The sequence below is a fragment of the Arachis stenosperma genome, chromosome 3, assembly GCF_014773155.1.
Source record: "Arachis stenosperma cultivar V10309 chromosome 3, arast.V10309.gnm1.PFL2, whole genome shotgun sequence".
Classification (NCBI taxonomy): Eukaryota; Viridiplantae; Streptophyta; class Magnoliopsida; order Fabales; family Fabaceae; genus Arachis; species Arachis stenosperma.
This window is the reverse complement of record NC_080379.1, coordinates 2113278-2137942: the sequence shown is the minus strand read 5'-3', so window position 1 is coordinate 2137942 and position 24665 is coordinate 2113278. Positions and strand designations below refer to the sequence as shown.

Below are 24665 nucleotides of genomic sequence, written 5' to 3'. Positions count from 1 at the left end.
TTACCTCAGTTTGGCGGCGTTCAGCCCATACCGTCTCCCGCCCTGAACATCGACTTCCTGATGTCGAAGGACGGGAGAGGAGGTGACCGTTGGTTCCCGGCACAGTACCCCGATTGGCATCTTTACTGGCAGGAGCGTGCTGATTATATTCTACAATTTGACATCGTGCCCGACCCTGGTCCGTCACATGAGTTCTTGACATGGTGGTATCAGCACGGGAAGAGGTTTTTATCGCCGGAGATGTTATTGGGAGATCCGAGAGGTGTTCCTATTCCAGATGAGGCGACGCAGAGGGGTGCAGGCCGACTTCCAGACATGGACCGGGTAGAGGATGTTCCTGACAGACGTCGCATTGAGAGGAGAGCACGAGTTGGGACACGTCGTAGCCAGCGTGAGTGGAACTGGGTAGATCAGGCTATGGATGCCGGAGACGACCCAGTTAGGGGTGTGGGTAGAGGTCGTGGTCGAGGAGGCAGGAGAAGGGTGGGTGCTGCTAGACATGGTGCGCAGATGCCTGGGGGAGGTGATGTTGCGGGAGTTCCTAGGGCACATCAGGGCGGGCATGATGGTGGGTTCCCTGGAGCCGGTTTGGGAGATCCCACGAGTCACATTGATGCTGGGCTTGGTGGTGGAGGTCTTGGAGATTACTTCGTAGGTGTTCCCGGTGATGATCATACCCTGCAGGATAGTACTCCATGGGTGAGTCCTGGCTCGATGTTTGGAGACTTACTTGCTAGTGATGGCATTGTGCACGAGTTTGGTGGACCACATTTCCTTGAGGATATCCGGACCATCATGCAGGAGGATGAGGCTGCTTCCGGACGGGTTCATACGACAGGGACACAGGCACCACTAGACGTTGATCTGAATGAGCCTGCCACGGTAGTTCCTGCGCATCCTTTTGCTATGGGTGGGACCCCAGCATCGGCACAGAGTATTGGATCACACTCGGTTGCCGGCCCGTCCTCATCCAGACCCGTCCATGTACCGCCTACGACCCCGAGACAGCCAGTACCTGATGACAGCGACGAGTCGATCGAGGATGAGGAGCCACTTATTCGTAGGGGCTACCGGACACGGGTGCCACGCCGTTGCGGCACTGGATCGCACCTGTTTAGATGATTCATGGATATTGGTTCACATCTTGTTGTCTTTTTTATATTTTGTACTTCGTTGGTTTGTTATAGTTGTTATCATATGTACTTTCTTATTATGTTATTTGAATTGATGTTATGTAGTGTCATTTACGTCGATGTATTGTACGTTTATGTTATGATTTATAGTTTCATGTTATGTTATTCGTTATCCTTTTACCCCTATATAATGTTGTTTGTTCTAGTTATAAATTTCAATGATGTAAAAGACTTTAAACAGAAATATTTGGTACCATTATCAACTTTCATTACACAAACGAAGCAACGTTGTTCCATACAAGTTGTAATACATTAAAAGTTATAAAGAAATACAGGACAAGTGCTACTACAATAAGAAAGAAACACATACATAGCAAATCACCTACTCATTTCTAGCAGTACCGCTTGGGCCTGCGGCTTGTGGACAACTATGCCTGGTGTGTCCTGGCTGCCTGCAGAGGCCACATCTCTTTGGCCGGTTCGGATCTGCTTCATCCATGTTGGTTCGAATTCTTGTGGATCTAGGACGACCCTCCCTCGCACGCCTCATACTCGGATCCGGTATAACTGTAGGCCCGGCATAAGGTGGCCAGAAACCCTCCGGTATGGGAGGGGCAAATACCATCTGATAGACGCCGAAAATGGAGCTAAGCCGGTATACCTCGTGCACGTAAGGCTGCCATGTAAGCCGTGAATAAGCACAGCATGCAAGTGCATGCGAACAGGGAAAATGAAGTGCTTGGAAGTATCCACAATCACAAGTCTTAGACCCTAATGAGACCCTGTACGTACCAAGAGAGAATGAGCCTGTCGGAGTCGTCTCAGCAACGGTGTACTCCAAGTTGTCCCTGTCGTAAAGAGTAACCGTGAAATGCCGGGCTGTTCTCAGGTTGGCCTCGATACACTTTACTAGGTATTGACTGAATTGTTGTCCAGTACCCATCTGAGCCTCGGCCTCCCTCCCCTTACGGACAAATAGCTCAGCAAGCCTTCCGTATGTGGCCTTCACCAGGGAGCATACTGGGAGGTTTCTAACCCCCTTCAGGATTGAGTTGACACACTCCGAAATATTGGTCGTCATGTGCCCGAATCTCCGACCCTCATCACAGTGCTGTGTCCACAACGAATACTCGATTCGGTTCGCCCAGTCACACATTGCCGGATTCTCAGAGCGCAGAATGTCAAACCAGTAGTCGAACTCCACCTCGGTCTTGGCATATGCGGCGTTAACAAGAAGCCTCCGGGCATCTTTTCCCTTGAACGTCAACGCAAAATTCGCTGCAACGTGTCGAATGCAGAAAGCCCAGTACGCAGCAGGCGGTAGCCATCCCCCATCCGGAGCCTCGAGGGCTGCCTTTATACCGTTGTGCCTATCTGAAATAACTAACAGACCGGGCTGAGGTGTCACGTGCTCACGGAGGTGGGAAAGAAAGAAAGACCATGACTCAGCATTCTCACCCTCAACTAGTGCAAATGCCACGGGTAGGATGTTCGAGTTTCCGTCTTGTGCAATGGCGACTAGCAGTGTTCCCCCATACTTCCCATATAAATGGGTGCCATCAATACTCACCAAAGGCTTGCAATGACGGAATGCCTGGATACATGGGGGGAATGTCCAGAACAGCCTATGAAAATAAACCTGAGAATCGTCAACCTGTCCCCCAACTCGAACAGGGCAAGTCCTGAGGACGGCTACAGTGCCAGGCATCGTCAGCTGCACTCCTAAAACCCACCTAGGGAGCTCATTGTACGACTCCTCCCAGTCTCCATATATCACGGCAACGGCCTTCTGCTTCGCCATCCATACCCTCCGGTACGTAGGCCTGAACCCAAAGTGTGCGGCCGTGGCATTTTGGAGCACCTTGATGTTCACACCTGCATCAGCCCTAACCATCGGCATAACGAAGGTGGATATGACATGGTAGTCCAGACTCCTATGGTCGCTGGAGATGGAGCTGGCAAGACATGTATGCGGTCCGTTGTATCGCTTCACTTCCCAGATACCCTTCCGCTGTCGGAGACTCAACCGAATTAGCCATGTGCACCCATTCCCAAACTCAGAACACTTTCCCACGTACCTGCGATAGTCAGACTCAACGACCTTGTACTGGACCCCTCGACGGATACTGTACGTCTTCACACTCAACAGCGCCTTATCTTTATCTTGAAATTGTTGGCCAACCTGGAACTCGTTCATACCGGCAGACCCCTCGGTATCTCTAGCACCAAATCCTGAGGCCTGCAGAACATTGTCGTCTTGCCGCATGGCATCAAGGTCCAATGAGAAAAAATGGGGTGGATACTGCTGTGTGCCAGAACTAGATCCACCTATAGCCCTTGTCGGAACAGTAGTTCCAACATCATCGCCGCTTTCATCAGCGATGAAATCCGGCTCCGCGTCATCGTCATCTGGATCATCAAACAAACCATCACCAACACCAGCCGGTGTGGGACAATGTACCTCGGTGGGAATATGTTCCCCGTACCGAACCTCGTCTCCAACATTGCCGCTCAGATCAACGGCAAACGAAGGGGACGCAACAGGCTGCATCGGTGGCTCATACACAGGAGCAGAGGATGAAGCAACAGCAGGTCTCGAGCTCGAGCCGGCAACCGCGGCTATAGTAGTGGCATTCCGGTTCGAACCACCCGAGCTAGATACCACATCAACCAACTTAGCCAATAGCTCCGGTGTCCTTACCTCGGGAAACTGCCTACGAGAAAGAAACATAACCTGCAAGTCCTCGTCACTACCGATTGTGAAACAATCAAACTTCACGGTGTCATGGAGCACCGCTGTAGGAATGCGGTAGAAAAACTTCTTCACCCTTTTAACGCCTTCAAGACCCAGCTTCTCCAGCACAGAGCTAACAAGTGCATCGTAGGTGGTTGTCGGCGTCACGATAATACATAGGGGATCCTTATCAGTGAACTTAACGCCGGACCGAGTTTTTCTCTTAATGGACCCTCTGTAATGTACCAGAACTAGGAAACTCTCCTCACTAGCCATCTCCCCTCTTTGTTGAGAGCAACATGAGTTCACACCTTATATATATAGCCCTGGCTCGCACTATATATATATAATTCGAATCTATATGTTTTGAATTATCTAATGTCACAACCTAACCTAGTAATTCGAATCAACTTGATTCGAATTACTATACAATGTGCCCTCCTAGTAATTCGAATTAACTTAATTCGAATTCTATAGTTGTAATTCGAAACAACTTGTTTCGAACTTCATTGATTTTGGCCGTTCCTAGTAATTCGAATCATATCAATTCGAATTACGTTCAAATCAAATTCGAATCATATTGATTCGAATTATATAGTAATTCGTCCTGGTTGATTCCTGTATTGATTTTTCATTTGGCTGATTCAGGTAAATTTGAGCCCTCCTTGGCTCATTTCAATTTTTTACCCTAAATTAATCATTGATTGCTGGTTTAAAAGATACCATAGAAAATTAAGAAAAAGGGTATATACTCTATTATCATCATTTCATTAACATTTAGAGAACCATAGAATATAGAAAGTGAAAAAATAAAGCCAAGCCTTCCAACATTTGATTTTGAGATTATCAAATTAAATGAATCTCTACTCTTAAAATTAGGTGGTGAGATCTAATTGTGAATATTTCAATTCAATCATGTTAGATAGATTTGAAATTTCTTCAACTTTGATCATATTCAATTATTTTATTTAGTGTCCATCAATTGACATCCATTTTGGATGTTTCAGAAAAAAAGGACATTACTAGAACGTAAATACTAAATAGTGTAACAATATATATGAATTAAAATTAAAAAGTTTATTTTATACTCCATAATATGATGATATAATAAGTGGACATTAAAAAGGATAAGTGGGCCGGGCTTCTTATGAATTGTGAGACCCACCAAAACCAAATTCCAAAACATTGGACGAACATGGTTGATTAGCCGAAAGAGAAAAATTGAACCAAAAAGTTTATTTATTTATTAAATTATTAGTGCTGGCTTCTATATATATGCCTCGCATGCATTACCCTGTCTCCAAAACTAACCCCAAAAGTGCAGCTATATATTAATCATATATATTCCATCAACCCAATGTTTTTTCGTGTGCATAAATGTAGCCCCACAACAAGAATTCCTGGGTTATCTATGTTTACATTGTAAGGTTCACCCGTTCACCACCACCATCATTATTATTATTAGAGAATTGAGACCCCATATTTTTTTTCTTTTTATAAAGTCAATGTTTTGAATAATTTTTTTTGTATTATAAGCAAAATAGAAAAAATTAAGATTTTACGTAAAATCAAACAAATAAATTAAGTACGTAAAACATAAAATTTTAACAAAATTTAAATTGTAAAATCATCAATTTAGTAAAAATTTCGTAAAATCGATTGATTCATTTAAAATGGTAATATCAAAATATTATAAAAGTTAAATCCAACTATTATGATTATAACCTATATATCATTCTCTTTACTTGTAGAAAGAGAAGAAAAATTCAATTGGACTATACTATATTATCAACAAACATAATAGTATAGTAATAAAGTAATTTCCTGTTTAAACCTTAAACCAGTTGATTCTCACCTAAACTCATTATATATTGTTAGAAATAAGAGAGAAATCTGAGAAAAGTGTTTTGTGTATTATTTGGGTTGTGTCTAAATTGTTTATTCAAGTTATCTATTTTAGTTGTCTATTTAAGTTGTCTGGAATGATACAATATAAAAAGATATTTATAGGTACTAAAAAAATCGTAATAATAAGGACGTAATCTCCTAAAATAAATATTCAAATATATTAAATAATACTAATTGATCCTAATTGATTCTAATTATATTCTAAGATATAAGAACCAAAAATTAGGTTAGTGGTTCTCTATTATTGGAATGAACTTGAAATAGAAGGAGAAATGATTATATATATATAGTCACAATAACTTAATAAGCTTGGACACAATGAAAATGAGATTATTCATAGAGAAGTGGTGATGATGATACAAATAAATAAGAAAGAAGAAGATAGTGATGATGATGATCATGATGATGATGATGTGGTGGATGGATATGGCCAGAGATGAGCATTCTTGACCTTGGAAACACTGGCCAATACCCCTAATGGCGTGACGTCACCAATGATTGTCACCTTCTTTGTCTCCATGTCTATGCTGAATGATCTCACTCCTTCCATTCTTGATATATGTTTTCTAAGTTTTCCTTCGCATGCTTTGCAGTGCAATGATACCCTCAATACCACAACCTGCAACCTTGCTTTACTTTCACATTACTACTAACTCAAAAGTAAAGTAGCAATAATAGTTAAGAATTGTTATATAATTTAGAGAAAAAATTTTAAACGATCTCTGACAATTATCTTGACAGACAATGAGGCCTTAACAAAAAAAAATATCCAACTTGACTCGTGAACTTTATTTTTATAGGATTAATTAGCCTTTGTACCAAAAAAAGTTAATGTTATTTTTTTAGTACAGGGACTAATTAGTCTAAAAAAAAAATCAGGGACCGGTTGAGTATTTTTTTTTTCAAAAACCTCATAATTCTTTTGAGGTAATCTTCAGAGGTCGAATTGAGTATTCATATGTTTCATCAAATTATTTAATATAATAAGTATTATGTTTTTACTTGAAAATATTTATGCTGTGTGTCAGTTTAAAGTAATATTATAAGTAGAGTTTAATTTTGATTTAGTATAAATGTTGTAAAATAATTTTACACGTACATTTAATTATATAACGTTACATTATCAAAAGATATAACTGCCTTTTATTTTGATTGTATGAATGCTTATTCAAAATAACCGATAAAACATGCATCAAAATTAAACTATATATATATATATATATATATATGCATGCATTGATAGATGAGTAGTGGAGGTGAAGTGAATTAAAGAAAGATGAGAAACCTGGTTTGTTGAACGAACAGAAGATGATCTAAGAAGATGATGATCTCTTTGGTGGGGCTTATAATTATCATGAGAAAGAACCAAAGAGTTGTTAGATGAGTCAGAAACCCTTTGAATGGTGTCAGTAGCAAGGAGATATCTTCTTGATGAACCACTAGTAGTATATAAGTCTCTAAGTTCAACAGAGCTATGTCTTCTCATCACTACTTCACCCATGTTCGATGATGATGAACAACTACTACTCTTTCTGGGCTTTGGATTCAGGGGTATCAATTGGGAAGAAGAAGTTGAACAAGGGAGAACAATGTTGGGTAACTGGGTCTTTTTGCTTCTCTTTGGTACCATAGAACCATGATGATGATGGTGCATGCTTGAGGTTGCTGTGGAAGAATTTGAAGAACAAAACAGATCCATTAGTTTCATGGTGTGTTCTGTTATGTTCTAAAATACAGAGTAGTTTTGATTTGGAGGGAATAATAATGGAAGAGCAATGGCCTTTTTATGCTATGTTATAGTAGCTGAATCTATCTATAGAGGACTATAATGTATGTGTTAGGGTCCCACTCAACTTGGAAGATTAAGATATATATCGTATTAACCTTTTTTAATATATTTTTTTAGTGATTGGGAATAAGAAATTGTGGTGATTTTTGGTGTGAAATGATTACTACCACTAGAGGTGGAATTAACAAAGTTTAGAGGGTGTAACCACCTTCAATTATTGATGCATCATTCTTAGCTTCTTTTAATTATTTATTTTTCTTTGCCAATGAGATTAAAGGTTTGTAATTTACATATATATATTAATCTTGAGGAGTATAATATTTCAACCATGAATTTTTTAAAAGGAAAAGTCTAGGACCAGCAGTTTTATTGAAATATAGTCAATATTTAATCAATAAAAGTAAAGTGAGTGATCTCTCACTATTGAATAAAATTTCACACCATTGAAATCACTAATAATAGCTAATTAATGGCTACAAATCACAAAAACTTATTGGCCTAGCTTTCCAGTTTAAAAAATTCAACTTGTTGAAGCCTGTTGTATTGAACGTTATATCATTTCATATACCTGTATTATGAAGCATCAAATTATGTACTAATAAAACTAATTAAGTCTTTGACTTACTCTTTGATATTGAGTTGACTCAATTTTGTCAAGTCTAACAATAAATAAAAATAAGTCATCAACTGGGAGCTAAGAAAAATATCACATTTTACAAATAACAGAAATATTACAGTTTACAAATAAGAACATAGCATTGTATTATTGCATACATGTTTCAGCCCAATAAAACAAAAAAAATCACGAGGCCCATAATTTGTGACCAAAAAACAAGGCCCATTATCCACGTTTTAACTTCACTTCCATCAAGCTAGGGTTTAGTTTACGGAAGAAAAAACCAGAGCGCATTGCAATTAGGGGTTTTGAATTTTGATTCGCTTTCGGTTTCAGCAGCATCAAAAACTTTGCAATGGGTATGAACATGAAGAATGCTACTAACACTAAAACATAGAAATTCTTCCTGCAATTCGATTCTAATTTTTTTGTTTTTGGTCTCTTTTGTGTGAACTGAAAAGCGAGATTGAAGGTGTACGAGCTGAGGAACAAAACGAAAGCAGAGCTTCTGAGCCAATTGAAGGATCTGAAAGCTGAGCTGGCACTCCTCCGTGTTGCCAAGGTCACTGGCGGAGCACCCAACAAGCTCTCCAAAATGTGCGCTTTCTAACTAACTCCATTAACCGAATAACTAACTTTCTAACTAATTAACTGACTCCGTTAATTAACTGAATGGATGCAGAAAATTGGTCCGGTTATCGATAGCGCAGGTGTTGACGGTTATTTCGCAGAAGCAGAAGTCGGTGCTGAGGGAAGCTTACAAGAAGAAGAAGTATCTGCCTTTGGATCTGCGTCCGAAGAAGACCAGAGCTATCAGAAGACGCCTCACCAAGCACCAGGTGCCGTAACCCCCTCAATTTTTCCTCATTATTGTTCAATTAAGCTAAAGACCCAAATTAGTTCAAAAAGTTTCAGATCGTACTTTGTTTAGGTTTAGGATTTAGGGTTTAAAGAATAGAGTTTAGGGTTTAGTTTCTGAACAAAATTTTATTCTCTAGGCTCGAGAATTGTTTCGTCGGATAGTTATCAATAAAATTTCTAGAGTAAACGACAAATAGGTCCTGACTTTTATTCCAAAGACAAAAATAACACCAACTAATTAAAAATAAAAAAACGTTAATCACTTTATAAAACATCTAAGTCTCTCCGGAGACCAATTTGTCCTTATGGGTGTGTGTGGTTGGGAAAATTATAAATAATTCTTAGAAATTTTAACATGGGAATATCATATTTCTATATTTGGTTCAAAGTTTGAAAAGCTACTCTCAAGCAAGTTTGATTTTAGAGAATCAAAATACCATTATTTCAATTTCCATATTTCTCTTGGGTATATTTGATTTCCATGGGAATAGAATCTGAGTAACAAAGTAATACTTGAATCACACACACTCTATATATTTTAGATGAAAGAACTTAAATGTCTTTTCTTTTAGAAAGTCATGAACGTTTTTGTATTTTCAATTGGTCAGAGATTTATGTGTCTTTGAATTAAAAGATTAGAAACTTATTTGTCTTTTTCTCAAATTTCTAATATGCGTATTGGAGAGATCAGTTTGCCTAACGGCAATAAATTTCGAATTAACTTTGCGCTTGTTCGTTTAAGCCGTGTTAATATCCTAAGCTGCCATGCCTTGCAATGATTTTGAACAATGCTTACAATAATGGACACTCTTCGACTCTTCGTATCGAGCTGTTGTATATTTCTAGCAAACACTATATCTAGGCTCATATACCACTTAACCTGCTTTGAATTTTTGGGAATATATTGATATAAATGGCATTACTAGTGATTTTTAGGGTCATAGAGTTAAACATGGTTATGCTTTGCATTTCTTATAGGCTTCTTTGAAGACAGAGCGTGAAAAGAAGAAGGAAGTATACTTCCCATTGAGAAAATATGCAGTTAAGGTGTAATGTTCTCCTTGTTACTTGACGAAATTCTCAAAGTTTTGTTAAATCTTCATGAATCTTTTGTGCAAAACAATTTCTTTTTTTGTTTTAATCTAGTCAAAGCTTGCATCTTTGTCATTACAACTTTATTAGTCAATATAATATTCAAACATTCCAAACACTGTTGAAAGAGAGTATTATCATTGTTTGTTTGATTAGTCTTCTAAATGAGGTATTATGTCTTGTGACAGCAAAATAACTACTCCCTTTGACCGTTGTTTGATTACTCTCCCAACCCAAGTACACATTTCAACTCCGGCCATGTGATGCTATATACAATTATTAGAAGTCAGTCATTGTAAATGTGATTCATATCATAATCAAAATGAAAGAAAGCTGCAAATGACCCGATGCAAGCTACATACAACATGTAGAGTGCCTCGTAATAGAGGAATACTAGAGGCCCATCAGAATTTAAAAGTATGGGATAAAGGAATTGACGTATAGTCTCTTAATGTTTTTCCCTCGTAATATTCATTTATTTTTGTTATAATACAAACAAACAACAACAAAAAAGCCTTATCCCACTAAGCGAGGTAGCCGTTTACAGAGAGACCGTTTTGTTTGACCACCTCATGGATGGTCTTCAAAGGCATAGTAAGACCTAAGAAGACCTTGTCAATGACAGCTAAAAAGGGTTAAGCTTTAGCAGAAGAAGGTTATGCAAATGCTGGCAAAGGTATATGTATAGAACGATGTTGAGTGATGAACCATTAGAATGTGGAGTTTAGTGGGAGGACATTGTTAAAGATAGCCGTCCATAACGAGCCTAGTCTTGTTTTGTACTTGGACGGCAAATATAATATTAGACAATGCAATTTTCCTTTTGACCATATAACACAAGTAGCAACAAGCAAACCTTGTGAGTAATTCATAGTCATAGCAGCAAATGTGTTGGTATATACAATTGAAGCATTTTTCAATCCAAATCCGAATCATGCAATGTAACGTGTCTAAAAGCAAAAATGCTACGCGTATTGCAGATATTTGTGAAGATATATTCATGTGGAAATGATAGTCAATAAATTAACATATATTATATTAAGTAGTTTAATCAAATAATCTTAAGAATTTTTAGTTATTATCTTTATATAAAAACATCTTCATCTTAATATATAAGATCATTATCATTTTATATTTCAATACGTTTTTTACATAATTAACTAATTTGGTTAATTGATTTTTTATAGATACGTAATATAGTTTTTTTAAAAAATCATGGAAAAATATCAATATATCAACATGTCCTTATTCAATGGATTTTGCCTCTTCATCCTGTTCGACGAAGATTCATGAAGATGTTCACAAGTAAATAAGTAGATAAATAAAAAGATAGAATTATTTAAGCGTGGGATTCCCATACTCATCCCTGATTTGAATGAATTTAGAACTCAGTATACTTCTATTGCTATGGTTCAAGGCTTCATTCTTACACTGATATATTGCATGTCATCTTTAACTCTCATTCTTCATATCTAATAGTAGGGCCTGAAAACTCAAAACAAGGTAAGAACATTAAAATAATAATCCAACTAACACACACACAATCATGAATGATCAACATGCAAATAGAAGAAGCATCCTTTTCTGTTGGTCAACGAGCCGTACAAGCTGTACCACATGCAACAATGTGTACGGATAGGACAACATAACTAACATGGATTATAAGTTTATTTTAATAATAATAAAAAAAATTGAAAAGAGTGTGCAATGGCCTTATCACAATGACGGCGAAGGCTTCTCAAAGATTGCAATTTTCAAATAAGGGAAGCTTCCACGTAAATGATCTCAACTAGTATAGGTGAGTTGATAACTTGATCATATTAAAACTTTATCATTTTGACTTTCAATATTTAATTTAATACAACGTGAAATATAGCTAGAGATTAATTCAATTAATCTAGACTTGAAACTATACTACGTAAGGAAATGTTTTAGTTATACACCTAATACACGTAACAATAATCAGCCTATACCATCATATATATACGTTAAAGCTTAATATATATTTTTCTGTTATTGTTTTGACTGTCTAATTAGAAACATGATTCACCGCTAATATTAGACATTTAACATATTATATTAATGATATTATTGAATCATCATGTAATTAACTTTAATTCATCATATTTTACTAAGTCCTTTAATTTAAATTATAAACTCCGGTACGTACAAGGGTACAATGAAGTGGTGAACAAATGTGACATAATTTTCATGGAGAAAGAAAGGAACTATAAAAGAAATAAATGGCATCTATCTTTTATGGGGAATTGACTGAAGTTAATTATATGAATCAAGTGCTCGTCACATAGCTTATCCAAAAAGTTAACAAACATTTATAACATGTTTATCTATAATTATAATAAAATTACTTTTATAAACAATGTATATAACCACATACGACTAAGTATTCAAACAAACATCATTTAAAGGCAGCTTCGTTAAACAATAGTGTATTTAATTCAATAATAATGTTTGCGCATCAATTTGGTCTTCGAAAATAGTGAATTAAATTGTTCTTTTTGCTAGTTCGATAATAATGTGTCACAAAAAAACTATTATAATTCATAATTGTACATTTTATGAATCAATATGAAAATTAACCCACGTATAATTCTTTGTGGGATTATTAGAAAATGTTGACCAACCAGATATTTAATAAATAAATCATATTAATATCTATTAATACATTGCTCTATATAAAAATGTAATGGAAAGAATATGATATAGGACGAAAGAAAAACGATTAACTTCAACTCTTTTCTCTATAAGTCAATAAATAGTTTGCCTAATTTTATTTTAACGAGTTGCTCCCATTATAATAATGTTTTTTGTTTTTTTGTATATCACTTTTATTATTCATCATTTCAGCCACGTTTTTTTCCCCCTTCCCATCATCTAACCGTATACTGATTTTTTTAACTCCCAATTTCTAAATTTTCTCCCTTACCAAATATTTAACTCATATTCGTAATTTTTCTCGCATATTAAAATTTCAACTCCTATTTCTAATTTTCCAATACATTATTTATTAAATTAAGTAAACTAGAATATAAAGATGCCATCTCAAAGTTGACTTTGAAAAAATTTATTCTCTAATTATATGTATGCCAAAAGATAGATTTTCTAACTATATATGTTTTTTTAAAGTTAGGAGTGAGATTTGAATCTGAAACTTTTTAAATAAAAATAACGAAACTATATATATATCTGTGTGTGTGTGAGAGATTAATTTTAACAACAATATTTAAATTGGGTGAAAATATGAGATTTTGAGTTTAATTACAACTTAGAACTCGGAGCTTGAATTTGAATATTAATTTAAAGATATGTACTGTTTACTTGTGTTAATATACGTACTAATTGTTCACAAAATTAAAAAATTATTTATTTTTTATTTTTTCTTTCATTTAAAAGCTGAATAAAGAACAATATTTAAAGAATATCTAGTTGTAGTGTTATTCATACAAAGCACATATGTTTTGGAGTTGTTTAGCAATTTTAAAATGTCAACTTGTACAATTTGAAATTTTCAGATACAAAAGTAATTAAGAGGTTATTTACTTTAACTAATTGCTAATAATGCAACATCGCTATTGTTATAGGTCTTAATAACAACGCAACATGCTGGCGGCAACTGCCATATTTGAACAAACATTAATATAATTATAGGGCTTTTTAAAGATAATTAAAATTAAGTAGCAAATTGCAAACACATCAAATCTCAATTAAGTGTGTTTTACACACTCATAGCTAGACAAATTAAAAACTCTGCCATAAGGCAGGAACGTATCTAATTATTACTGTTTATACCCTGACCCAATAATAAAGGTCCAGGTCCAAACGAAAGGCCAGGTCCAGAGGATTGAGCCTTGTTGAGCACCAATCTTCGTACTAAGAAGTCGGTGTTGACTACGATTTGCTCTAAAGAAGTCGGAACGGAGAATAGCTGGCGGATAAGCACTCATTCAAATGAGTAACTGCCCCTAAAATCTCTCTAACCACTTCATCGAGTCATATCTTAACCTCCCTAAGATAATGGGACGGTCAACACCCTAAAAATATGGCACTACTCCAACGGTGGTTATTGGCTCACCACTATAAATACACTGACACCCCTCAGGTATCTCTAAGCCCAATACTCTTTAGAACTGCTCACATCCTTGCTAACTTAGGCATCGGAGTGTCTTTGCAGGTACCACCCCCCATTCACTCACGTACACAAGTCGGAAGGAGGTTCCAGCGTGCCAACCTGCTCGGAAGCTACCATCCGTAGACGATTGGGCCAACCAACGCCATCCATTCTATTAATCTCCGGTTACCCACCGTAACATTGGCGCCGTTGCCGGGGACCCGAGAGATCATCCACCGATGGCGGACAGATCCCATGAAGAAGGTCATGTGGAGACAGATTCTGAGCAAGAGAATCTGGACACAGGCAATAACGATGCGGACTTCACCCTCCACCAGGAAATTGACAATCAGCACAGAGAAGGCACCTCCGGAGTAAAAAACCCGAAGGTAAACTCTTCAGAAGGGCGCGAGTCAGAGAAAGAAGGACCATCCCATGTAACTGAACTCATGGGATTAGTCCACAGCCGCCTGGAACAGTTAGAACAAGAACGGGAGGGACAAAAGGAAACTGAAAAGAACCTAAAAGAGGAGATGGAACGACGAAAAGAGTTAGAAAGAAAACTCTTAAAGTTAGAATCCTCCCTCAAAGGTCGCAACTCCCGTGACGAACAAGAAGAGCCGCCCTTAGGTGGGGAGGATCCTTTCAGCGAGGACATAATGAGGGCAAAAGTTCCAAGGAACTTTAAAAGCCCTGATATGGACCTCTATGACGGAACCACGGATCCAAAGCATCACCTGAGCAACTTCAAAAGTCGGATGTACCTAGCTGATGCTTCCGACGCTACGCGATGCAAAGCCTTCCCGACCACTCTATCGAAAGCAGCGATGAAGTGGTTCGATAGCCTCCCCCCGAGGTCGGTTACTAGTTTTGAAGACCTCTCAAGGAAGTTTTTGATGAGGTTCTCAATCCAGAAAGACAAAGTGAAACATGCACCGAGCCTCCTAGGAATAAAACAGGAGGTCGGAGAATCTTTACGAGCCTATATGGAAAGGTTCAACAAAGCATGTTTGGAGATTCAAGACCTACCCACAGAGGCAGTCATAATGGGGTTAGTCAATGGACTCAGAGAAGGTCCCTTCTCACAATCCATATCTAAAAGACACCCCGTTTCTCTAAGCGATGTACAGGAAAGAGCTGAAAAGTACATCAATATGGAGGAAAACGCCAAATTGAGAGACCTGAGTTGGCGACCTGGGCCCCCTCCCTCAACAAAAGAGAGGGAGAGGAAAACCAAGAAAAAGGAAGAACTCAGTCTCGAGAGGCCAAGAAAATATCACTCTTATACTCCCCTGAAAGTTTCTATAGTGGATGTATACAGAGAGATTTGTAACACTGAAAGACTTCCACCCCCTAGACCCATTAAAAATAAAAAAGGGGGGAGCCGCAGCGATTACTGTGAGTACCATAAAATATATGGTCACTCCACAAACGACTGTTACGACCTTAAAAATGTGATAGAAAAGCTGGCTAGAGAAGGTCGGCTTGATAGATATCTCATAGAAAGGTCGGACGGTCATGGAAAGAGAAAGCGAGATGATATCGACAGAAGAGACCCACCACCGTCGACTCCTGAGAGACATATCCATATGATCTCAGGGGATTTCGCGGGAGGAGGACTCACAAAATCCTCTCGCAAAAGGCACCTCAAGAGAGTCTATCAGGTTGGAGGAGAGTCATCTGATCTCCCCACCATCTCATTCACTAAAGAAGATGGGCAAGGAATAACCTCTGGACATGATGATCCAGTAGTAATAACTATGATCCTAACTAATGCCCATCTCCACAGAACCCTAGTAGACCAAGGAAGCTCGGCGGACATCCTTTTTAAGCCCGCTTTTGACAAGCTAGGGTTGGATGAGAAAGAATTAAGAGCCTACCCTGACACCCTATACGGATTAGGGGACACGCCAATAAAACCACTGGAATTTTTGCCCCTCCACACCACTTTTGGAAAAGGGGAAAAATCAAAGACTCTGAGTATAGACTTCATAGTCATTGATGTTGGGTCAGCATATAATGCTTTAATCGGCAGAGCTACCCTTAATCGACTCGGAGCAGTGGTATTCACTCCCCACCTCTGCATGAAATTCCCGACCTCAGCGGGAATAGCAACGGTAAGGGGAGACCAAAAGTTGGCGAGGAAATGCTACAATGAAAGCCTAAATTTGAGAGGAAAGGGCAGAGAAGTTCACACAATAGAGCTCAGTGGCGCAAGGGCCAGAGAAGAGCTGCAACCACAACCGGGAGAAAAAACCGAGGAGATACAGGTCGGTAAAGAGGAAGGGAAAAATACTCATATAGGAGCCAGCCTAGGGAAAACTCTAAAACAAGGATTGACTAAGCTCCTAAGAGATAACTCCGACCTCTTCGCCTGGAAAGCCTCTGACATGCCTGGGATAGACCCCGAGCTCATGTCCCACAAACTCTCGGTTTATCCGGGATCCCGACCTGTACAGCAAAGAAGACGCAAGCTCGGCCCAGAACGAGCCCTAATAGTAGAAGAACAAGTACAGGCGCTCCTGAAAGCTGGCTTCATCAGAGAAGTCAAGTACCCAACATGGCTAGCCAATGTAGTGCTAGTCAAAAAACAAAATGGCAAATGGAGAATGTGTGTCGACTATACCGACTTAAATAAGGCATGTCCCAAGGACCCTTATCCACTGCCAAGTATTGACACCCTAGTGGACTCCAGCTCGGGGTATCAATACTTATCATTTATGGACGCCTACTCGGGATATAATCAAATCCCAATGTATGAGCCAGACCGGGAGAAAACATCATTCATCACACCCAGAGCTAATTTCTGCTACGTGGTCATGCCATTCGGATTGAAGAATGAAGGAGCCACATATCAAAGGTTGATGAATAAAGTGTTTTCCCCTCACCTGGGGAGTCTAATGGAAGTATATGTCGACGATATGCTAGTAAAGACCAAGAAGGAAGTCGATCTCTTGTCATACCTCTCACAAGTCTTTGACACCATAAGGCTACACGGGATGAAACTAAATCCCGCAAAGTGCGCCTTCGCGGTGGAGGCAGGGAAATTTCTAGGATTTATGCTAACACAAAGAGGGATCGAAGCCAATCCCGATAAGTGTAGAGCCATCCTAGAAATGAAAAGTCCGACTTGTTTAAGAGAAGTCCAGCAGCTGAATGGCCGACTTGCAGCCCTCTCCAGATTTTTGGCAGGATCGGCACTAAAATCCCTTCCACTATTCTCCTTATTAAGAAAGTGATGCCAGTTGGAATGGACTCCTGAATGCGAGGAGGCGTTCCAGGAGTTCAAAAAGTTTTTAAGCCAACCTCCTATTTTGACCCGACCAGTATCTGGAAAAGACCTCGTCCTGTACTTATCCGTAACAGACAAGGCTGTCTCATCAGCCCTGATAAGAGAAGATGAGGTCGGACAACATCTAGTTTATTTCATCAGTAAAGTTCTACAAGGCCCTGAGCTAAGATACCACAAACTAGAGAAGTTTGCCTACTCCTTAGTAATAGCCTCACGAAGGCTACGACCTTACTTTCAGGCTCACACAATAAGAGTCCGTACGAACCAACCCATGAAGCAATTTCTCCAAAAGACGGATGTTGCAGGGAAAATGGTCCAATGGGCAATAGAGCTCTCCGAGTTCGACTTAAGATATGAAACTCGGACGGCGATTAAAGCCCAATGCCTCGCCGACTTCGTTGCAGAATACGCAGGGGATCAGGAGAAAAAACCAACTACATGGGAACTCTATGTAGACGGATCCTCCAACAAAACAGGAAGCGGCGCAGGCATAATATTGGTAGATGAAAGTGGAACCCAGATAGAGGTTTCCCTAAAATTTGAATTTTCAGCTTCAAATAACCAGGCAGAATATGAAGCCTTGATCACTGGATTAAAGCTGGCAGAAGAAGTCGGTGCTACAAAGATGATGATATACAGCGACTCACAAGTAGTAACCTCCCAGATAAGCGGAGAGTATCAGGCAAAGAACCCAAATATGAAGAGGTACTTGGAGAAAACTCTGAAGCACCTTGGGCGTTTTGCAGAAACTGAGGTTAAACACATAACTCGGGATTTAAACAGCAGAGCAGACGCCCTGTCCAAGTTAGCAAGTACCAAACCAAGAGGGAACAACAGAAGCCTGATCCAAGAAACCCTCCAGGAACCCTCAGTAGTAAAAACAGAAGACAAACAAGAAGTACTTGAGGTAGTCGGTTTAAACCTCGGATGGATGAACCCCTTAGTCGAATACATGAAATTTGACATCCTCCCTAAAGAGGAGAAAGAAGCTAAAAAGATCCGAAGGGAAGCACAACACTACACCTTGGTGAAAAATACCCTCTACAGAAGGGGGATATCGACACCATTGTTAAAGTGTGTGCCGACCTCAAGAACTGCCGAGGTATTGGAGGAAGTACATAGTGGGATCTGCGGAAACCATCTCAGAGCAAGGTCACTAGCCAGGAAAGTAATCCGAGCTGGATTCTACTGGTCGACCTTGCAGAAAGATGCCACAGAATTTGTGAAAAAGTGTCAACCATGTCAAATGCACGCAAATTTCCACGTAGCTCCACCAGAAGAGCTCATCAGTATCACTTCTCCATGGCCCTTTGCAAAATGGGGAATGAATTTGTTAGGTCCTTTTCCCCAAGCGCCAGGACAAGTCAAATACCTGATCGTGGGAATAGATTACTTCACAAAGTGGATAGAAGCAGAACCACTGGCCACCATCACCGCTCAAAGAAGTCGGAGGTTCCTCTACAAAAATATCATCACAAGATATGGGATACCTTATTCCATCACTACAGATAATGGAACCCAATTCACCGATGCTACCTTCAAAAGCTTAGTAGCCAGTATGAAAATCAAACATCAGTTCACCTCGGTAGAGCACCCACAAGCCAATGGGCAAGCCGAGGCAGCCAACAAGGTCATACTGGCAGGGCTAAAGAAAAGATTGCAAGAAGCAAAAGGAGCTTGGGCTAAAGAGCTCCCCCAAGTGCTATGGGCTTACAGAACAACGCCCCAATCCGCCACTGGAGAAACGCCCTTCCGACTAGTCTATGGCGTAGAAGCAATGATACCAATAGAAATCAATGAGCAAAGCCCAAGGGTAATTCTCCATGATGAGATCGGAAACATACAGGGGCACAAAGAGGAGCTCGACCTGCTCCCCGAAGTCTGAGAAGATGCCCAGATAAGAGAAGCAGCATTGAAGCAAATGATGACTACAAGGTACAACAAAAAAGTCATTCGAAGAACATTTGCCTCAGATGACTTGGTCCTAATCAGAAACGACATTGGAGTCAACAAATCAGGAGAAGGAAAACTTGCCGCTAATTGGAATGGACCATACAAAGTCAATGAAGTTTTAGGAAAAGGTTATTATAAAGTAACCGACCTGAAAGGCACTGAGTTCCCAAGGTCGTGGCATGCTTGTAACATGAAAAGGTACTACAGTTAAAAGCGAACTTTACTCCCTGATGTACTCTTTTCCCAACTTCATGATTTTTTCCCAAAAGTAAAGAGTTTTTTCTGGAGAAGGGTTTTTAACGAGGCATCATAGTAGAGGCTAAGGGAAAATAGGCTATTAAAACCCTTAGTAGCAAGAAGGTACCTCCCCAATTAATAAAGATCTTTTTTCATCTACAATATCTCTTATAAACTCCTTTCTATTTTCTAAATCTTTCTATGAAACGCGCCGACTTAAGCTCGACAAAACGTGAAAATCCCATGAACCGATCTAGATGGTCGTCAGGATAAAACGACGAGGTACAAGTCGGTGTAAAGAGGTTATATGAGTTGATCGTAAAAAACTCGGGAACAATCCGACTTATAAGTCGAAATGAAAATCCGAGTAGAAAAGCTCGGAAATACTTCGACCCGTGAATCGGAGTGAAGAACCGAGTAGAAGAAAAATGCATCGCAAAAATAACCTAAGTCATAAGAACTCACTAAAGCAAAGTTGAGTATAAGGAATAATAAAAAAGAGATTGAAAAACTTAGGAAAAAGTTTAAAGGATGTCCTAAAGTCCTTAAACAAAAGGCTCAGAAAAACAGATAAGCCAAAGGGAAAGGTTTTCAGAAAAAGATCAAGGGGACTTCGGAAAATCAAAATCACGAAAGCATACACGCATAAGGTAACTTAAACCCTTATCCAAAAAAGGGTATTTATTCTGTTAACTTAAAAACCCTTATTAAAAAGGGTATTTTTTAATATTTTGTTTACGACCTTGAAAGGCCAAAAGAAATTGTTCAACAAACACCACCAACCAAAAATAAATAAAAGAGTTTAAAAATGGGGGACCCACAGGCCGGGCCCCCAAATAGCCAACAAATCATTTTTTATGAAGAGGAGTAGACAGATCACCACCACCGGAGTCAGGAGGAGCGCCACCAGGACCACGAAGAGAGGCATCCATAGGAGATGAAGAGAAAATAGGAGAAACTACTGAAGAACTCGGAGCATCCTTTCTATGAGGAGGAGACTCAATGATCCTCTGCCCTCGAGTCTTCAACTCTGATTCAGAAACGATCACAGGGACAGGGGGATCAACTATGGCCCCATCAATAACAACTTTGTCAGGATGTAAAGGAGAAAGATCCAAGTCGGGAGCAATAACTCTGACTTGCTCCAGGAAGATCCTCCAAGACTCCTCGGCGCCATCAGCAATAGAGTCCTCCAACTCATCGTATGCCTTCCGAGAATTCAGCAGATCATTCTTGGTACGAGCGAAGCCTTCCTTCCAGCTCCCCCTCATGCTCTTGGTACGAGCGAAGCCTTCCTTCCAGCTCCTCGACCCTCGAGGTCATCCCTAAAGAGTTGAGAGGAGCTTTCTCAAAAATATCCAAGAGTTTGCCGCAAACCCCCGCCGCCTTGAGACTCTCCTCAATCATAGTGGTAAGGTGGCTCCGAACGGACATATCATCCATGCTTATACGAGCATGGGGGTAGATATTCTTTCGGACGAATGCAAGAGCATCCGCCTTAACCTCACCGGAAGAGCCAGACTCTAAGGTCTTGTGCTTTTTTGGCTCAGGGGAGGGTCGGACGACGGGGGGCGGTTGAGAGGAAGCTGAAGAAGAAATCACAATAGGTTTGGAAAGAGTCCCAACGTTCCGAGGAGGAGGAGGAGGAGGAGAGATAACCCTGGCACCACCAGTCCTGGCGCGAGACTTTGCTTTGGCCTCCTAGACTCTCTGGTAAGATTCCTGAGCATTCGTCTTCGCTATTTCTGAAAAATAAAACAATAGCTAAGGAATTAAACAAGTCGGAGAGTTCAGTTAACGAGTCAGGAATCTAACAAAGAAATAAAAGATACCTAGCTGCGCTTGGATAAAGGTCGGAGACCCTTGGAGAAACTTTTTAGTGTCCAAATATGGGTCCCTCTCCCACACTTCTCGGAGGAACCCCACAATGGCAGCCGCTACTTCATCCAGGTCATCCAGACCATATTTCTCACAAGGAGAGGCCTCCAGCCAGTATAAAGGAAAGCGAGGAGAAGAATTATCATCCAGGAAAAAGGGGTGGTGACCCTCTACAGCTTGCACTTTGAAAAAATAATTTTTAAAGTCGTGGAAGGATTCGTCAAAAAGGGTGAAGATTCTCCGACCTTGTATGGCTCGGAAGAAAACCCATTGTTGTTTATTGTTTAGCCCACTGAAGGGCTTGGTCATATGGAAAAGATGGAAAAAGATTTTCAGAGAGGTCGGGAACTCCAAAGCATGGCTAATAAATTGATAAATTTTCAAAAAACCCCAAGAGTTGGGGTGAAGCTGGGTAGGGGCAACTCGACAGTGTTGCAAAACAGACATCTCAAAATCTGAAAAAGGTAGAAAAACGCCCAGACGGGTGATCATGCATTCATACATAAAGAAGAAATGAGGGGCCGTTCCGTCGGCCCTCCCATGGCAAACTCGGTCCTCTGAACTTGGGATAAGCAATTCATACATAGGCTCGTCCTCGTCCGAGGTACAGAGCCGATGGTGAGTACGAAGATGGGTAATAAACTCAACATCAACCAACGGCTCCTCCCTTAGGACAGTAACATCAACCCAATCTACGGAGGCCATTTTCTTTTCCTAAAGAAGATGAGGAAACTTACAAAGGAAAAAAAGAAAAGAAAAAATAAAAAACAAAGGTCTCTAGAGGGGAGAAAAAGGAACCAAACAAAAGCCTGCAAACCTACTTATCTACAAAATAAAGGCATGCAAAAAATATGAAAGAGAAAAAGAAACTAACCTCTCTTTGAAAATGAAGGTTGGAAGAAGCAGAAGTCTCCGAAACACAAGAATGCAGCACGAACGAATGAAGAACGAACGAGGAAAAATTTAGAAAAATCGCAGAAAAAAGATAATGAAAGAGAAGGAAAAGTATTTATAAATACTCTAGGGGCATAATGGTAAAAACGGGGTAGTCATTAATGAGAGTGCACCGTTACCAAAGCCATCAATCCCTAAATGCATCCCTAACGGACACGACGCTTGAATAGACGTAACTGTCAGAAACAAAAGGTCGCGAAAATCACGTCGGTTTAAAAACCCGTGTCTCCTCCAAGAAAGTCGGCTACGAACCCGAGTAAAATACTCGAACCCAAGTCTTAAAGAGATCTTGGGCTCAAGTAGGGGCACTGTTCATACCCTGACCCAATAATAGAGGCCCAGGTCCAAACGAAAGGCCTAGTCCAGAGGATTGAGCCTTGCTGAGCACCAACCTTCGTACTAAGAAGTCGGTGTTGACTACGATTTGCTCTAAAGAAGTCGAAACGGAGAATAGCTGGCGGATAAGCACTCATTCAAATGAGTAACTGCCCCTAAAATCTCTCTAACCACTTCATCGAGCCATATCTTAACCTCCCTAAGATAATGGGACGGTTAACACCCTAAAAATATGGCACTACTCCAACGGTGGTTATTGGCTCACCACTATAAATACACTGACACCCCTCAGGTATCTCTAAGCCCAATACTCTTTAGACCTGCTCACATCCTTGCTAACTTAGGCATCGGAGTGTCTTTGCAGGTACCACCCCCCATTCACTCACGTACACAAGTCGGAAGGAGGTTCTAGCGTGCCAACCTGCTCGGAAGCTACCATCCGCAGACGATTGGGCCAACCAACGCCATCCATTCTATTAATCTCCGGTTACCCACCGTAACAATTACCCATGAAAAAAAAAATAATTTTGTTATGTCTAATAAATACTATTTTAACATTAATATTTTTTTAATAATTAAACACGTATTTTTTTTGTTTTATTAGTTAAAAAATAATTTAAATACACAATTAATTAATATCAACCGTATTTTTTATACGAGTGTTGATGAGAATCTTAATTCATGAATAATATTTTTCTTAAGAAATTCATTGACTCGAACATAACATGATGGATCATCATTTAATTAGTAGCCCGACAAAGTTTTTAATTTTAAGAAGTGAGTCAATAAATTAAACAATCATAATAAGAAGAAAAACTTTAAACGCAACTTGTTCGTTGCAAGTATCCAATTCTTGTTTCAAACTTACAATTTGAGACTTTACGGCGTAACAAAAACAACGTACCGAGTCATTCCAAATTTAATAATAGTAATAATAATATACGCAAATTGCGATTAAAAGTTAGTTATATACTTTTTAATGATCAGTCACCGTCTGTAAATGATTTGTGATGTATGATAGTATCTTGTTGCATATAAAGAACGTAACAAAGATGTCGATTATATGCTAAAAAATATTATCATCAAGATTTTATTAATTGATAAGTGTTTCACGCCTTATGTGAGTTAGCCTGGCTTATCCAAGAAGACAAACATATATGTTTGATCAATCAAATTTTATCCATAAAATATTTGAAGTAGCTAGTTATATTATTACAAGAGTTAACATTTCTAAATATATATTTTAATAATTTAATTTTAATATATTGATAGTATAAAAAAATTTATATAATCATTCAATTAGCTAGATCTATATATTTAAATAATTTAAAAAATAATTATTCAGTACATGAAAATAAAATTCATATTTTAACCATATTGTCTCCTATATAGTGTGAGTTCTAATTAATGAAATATATAATTGAATTAATCATTTAAAAATATTTTATAAGTTAATTAAATTCTTGAAAAATTTATATGCCCTTTCTTGTATTATAAAATACAAATTCATAAAGGACAGGAGAAAACAAATTTAATTAAGGGAGTAAGATAACTACTTGTCTGAAACCCTAATAAAAAATTATGACACCATTTTTTAATTTTTATTTTAAAAATATAAAAAGACTCCTACAAAACTAGTATTATGTTGCTATTGCGGTAGAAAGTATCAGCCATATATTGTGGAATATAATTGTTACGTAGGTAATTTGAGATAGGTGAATTGGGTTTGAGGAATTGGCCCAAACATCAATAG

At 39.0% G+C, this 24665-nt stretch overlaps 3 protein-coding genes across 3 annotated transcripts; 1 reads left to right on the top strand and 2 right to left on the bottom strand.

Moving 5' to 3' along the window:
• Positions 1 to 1515: 1515 nt before the first annotated feature.
• LOC130969286 (uncharacterized) lies at positions 1516 to 4143 on the bottom strand. Its single transcript, XM_057894943.1, has one exon. The coding sequence runs from the start codon at positions 4141 to 4143 to the stop codon at positions 1516 to 1518; it is 2628 nt and encodes an 875-aa protein (XP_057750926.1).
• Positions 4144 to 6038: 1895 nt separating this feature from the next.
• Positions 6039 to 7518, bottom strand: LOC130970370 (protein SODIUM POTASSIUM ROOT DEFECTIVE 3-like). Its single transcript, XM_057896441.1, has 2 exons — positions 7061 to 7518; positions 6039 to 6394 (listed from the first exon to the last, which is right to left on the bottom strand). The coding sequence occupies exons 1-2, from the start codon at positions 7481 to 7483 to the stop codon at positions 6173 to 6175; spliced, it is 645 nt and encodes a 214-aa protein (XP_057752424.1). The 5' UTR covers positions 7484 to 7518; the 3' UTR covers positions 6039 to 6172.
• A 934-nt stretch (positions 7519 to 8452) lies between these two features.
• LOC130969515 (60S ribosomal protein L35) lies at positions 8453 to 10203 on the top strand. Its single transcript, XM_057895270.1, has 4 exons — positions 8453 to 8539; positions 8642 to 8777; positions 8863 to 9019; positions 10020 to 10203. The coding sequence occupies exons 1-4, from the start codon at positions 8536 to 8538 to the stop codon at positions 10092 to 10094; spliced, it is 372 nt and encodes a 123-aa protein (XP_057751253.1). The 5' UTR covers positions 8453 to 8535; the 3' UTR covers positions 10095 to 10203.
• Positions 10204 to 24665: the final 14462 nt, after the last annotated feature.

Bases quoted from the DNA above. Each gene is read 5' to 3' on its own strand.
- LOC130969286 (XM_057894943.1), bottom strand. From the start codon at position 4,143: ATGGCTAGTGAGGAGAGTTTCCTAGTTCTGGTACATTACAGAGGGTCC.
- LOC130970370 (XM_057896441.1), bottom strand. From the start codon at position 7,483: ATGAAACTAATGGATCTGTTTTGTTCTTCAAATTCTTCCACAGCAACC. The intron at 6,395-7,060 runs GTTTCTCATCTT...GCAAGGTTGCAG, and splicing joins CTGTTCGTTCAACAAACCAG to GTTGTGGTATTGAGGGTATC.
- LOC130969515 (XM_057895270.1), top strand. The intron at 8,778-8,862 runs GTGCGCTTTCTA...GAATGGATGCAG, and splicing joins CCCAACAAGCTCTCCAAAAT to AAAATTGGTCCGGTTATCGA. The intron at 9,020-10,019 runs GTGCCGTAACCC...CATTTCTTATAG, and splicing joins GACGCCTCACCAAGCACCAG to GCTTCTTTGAAGACAGAGCG.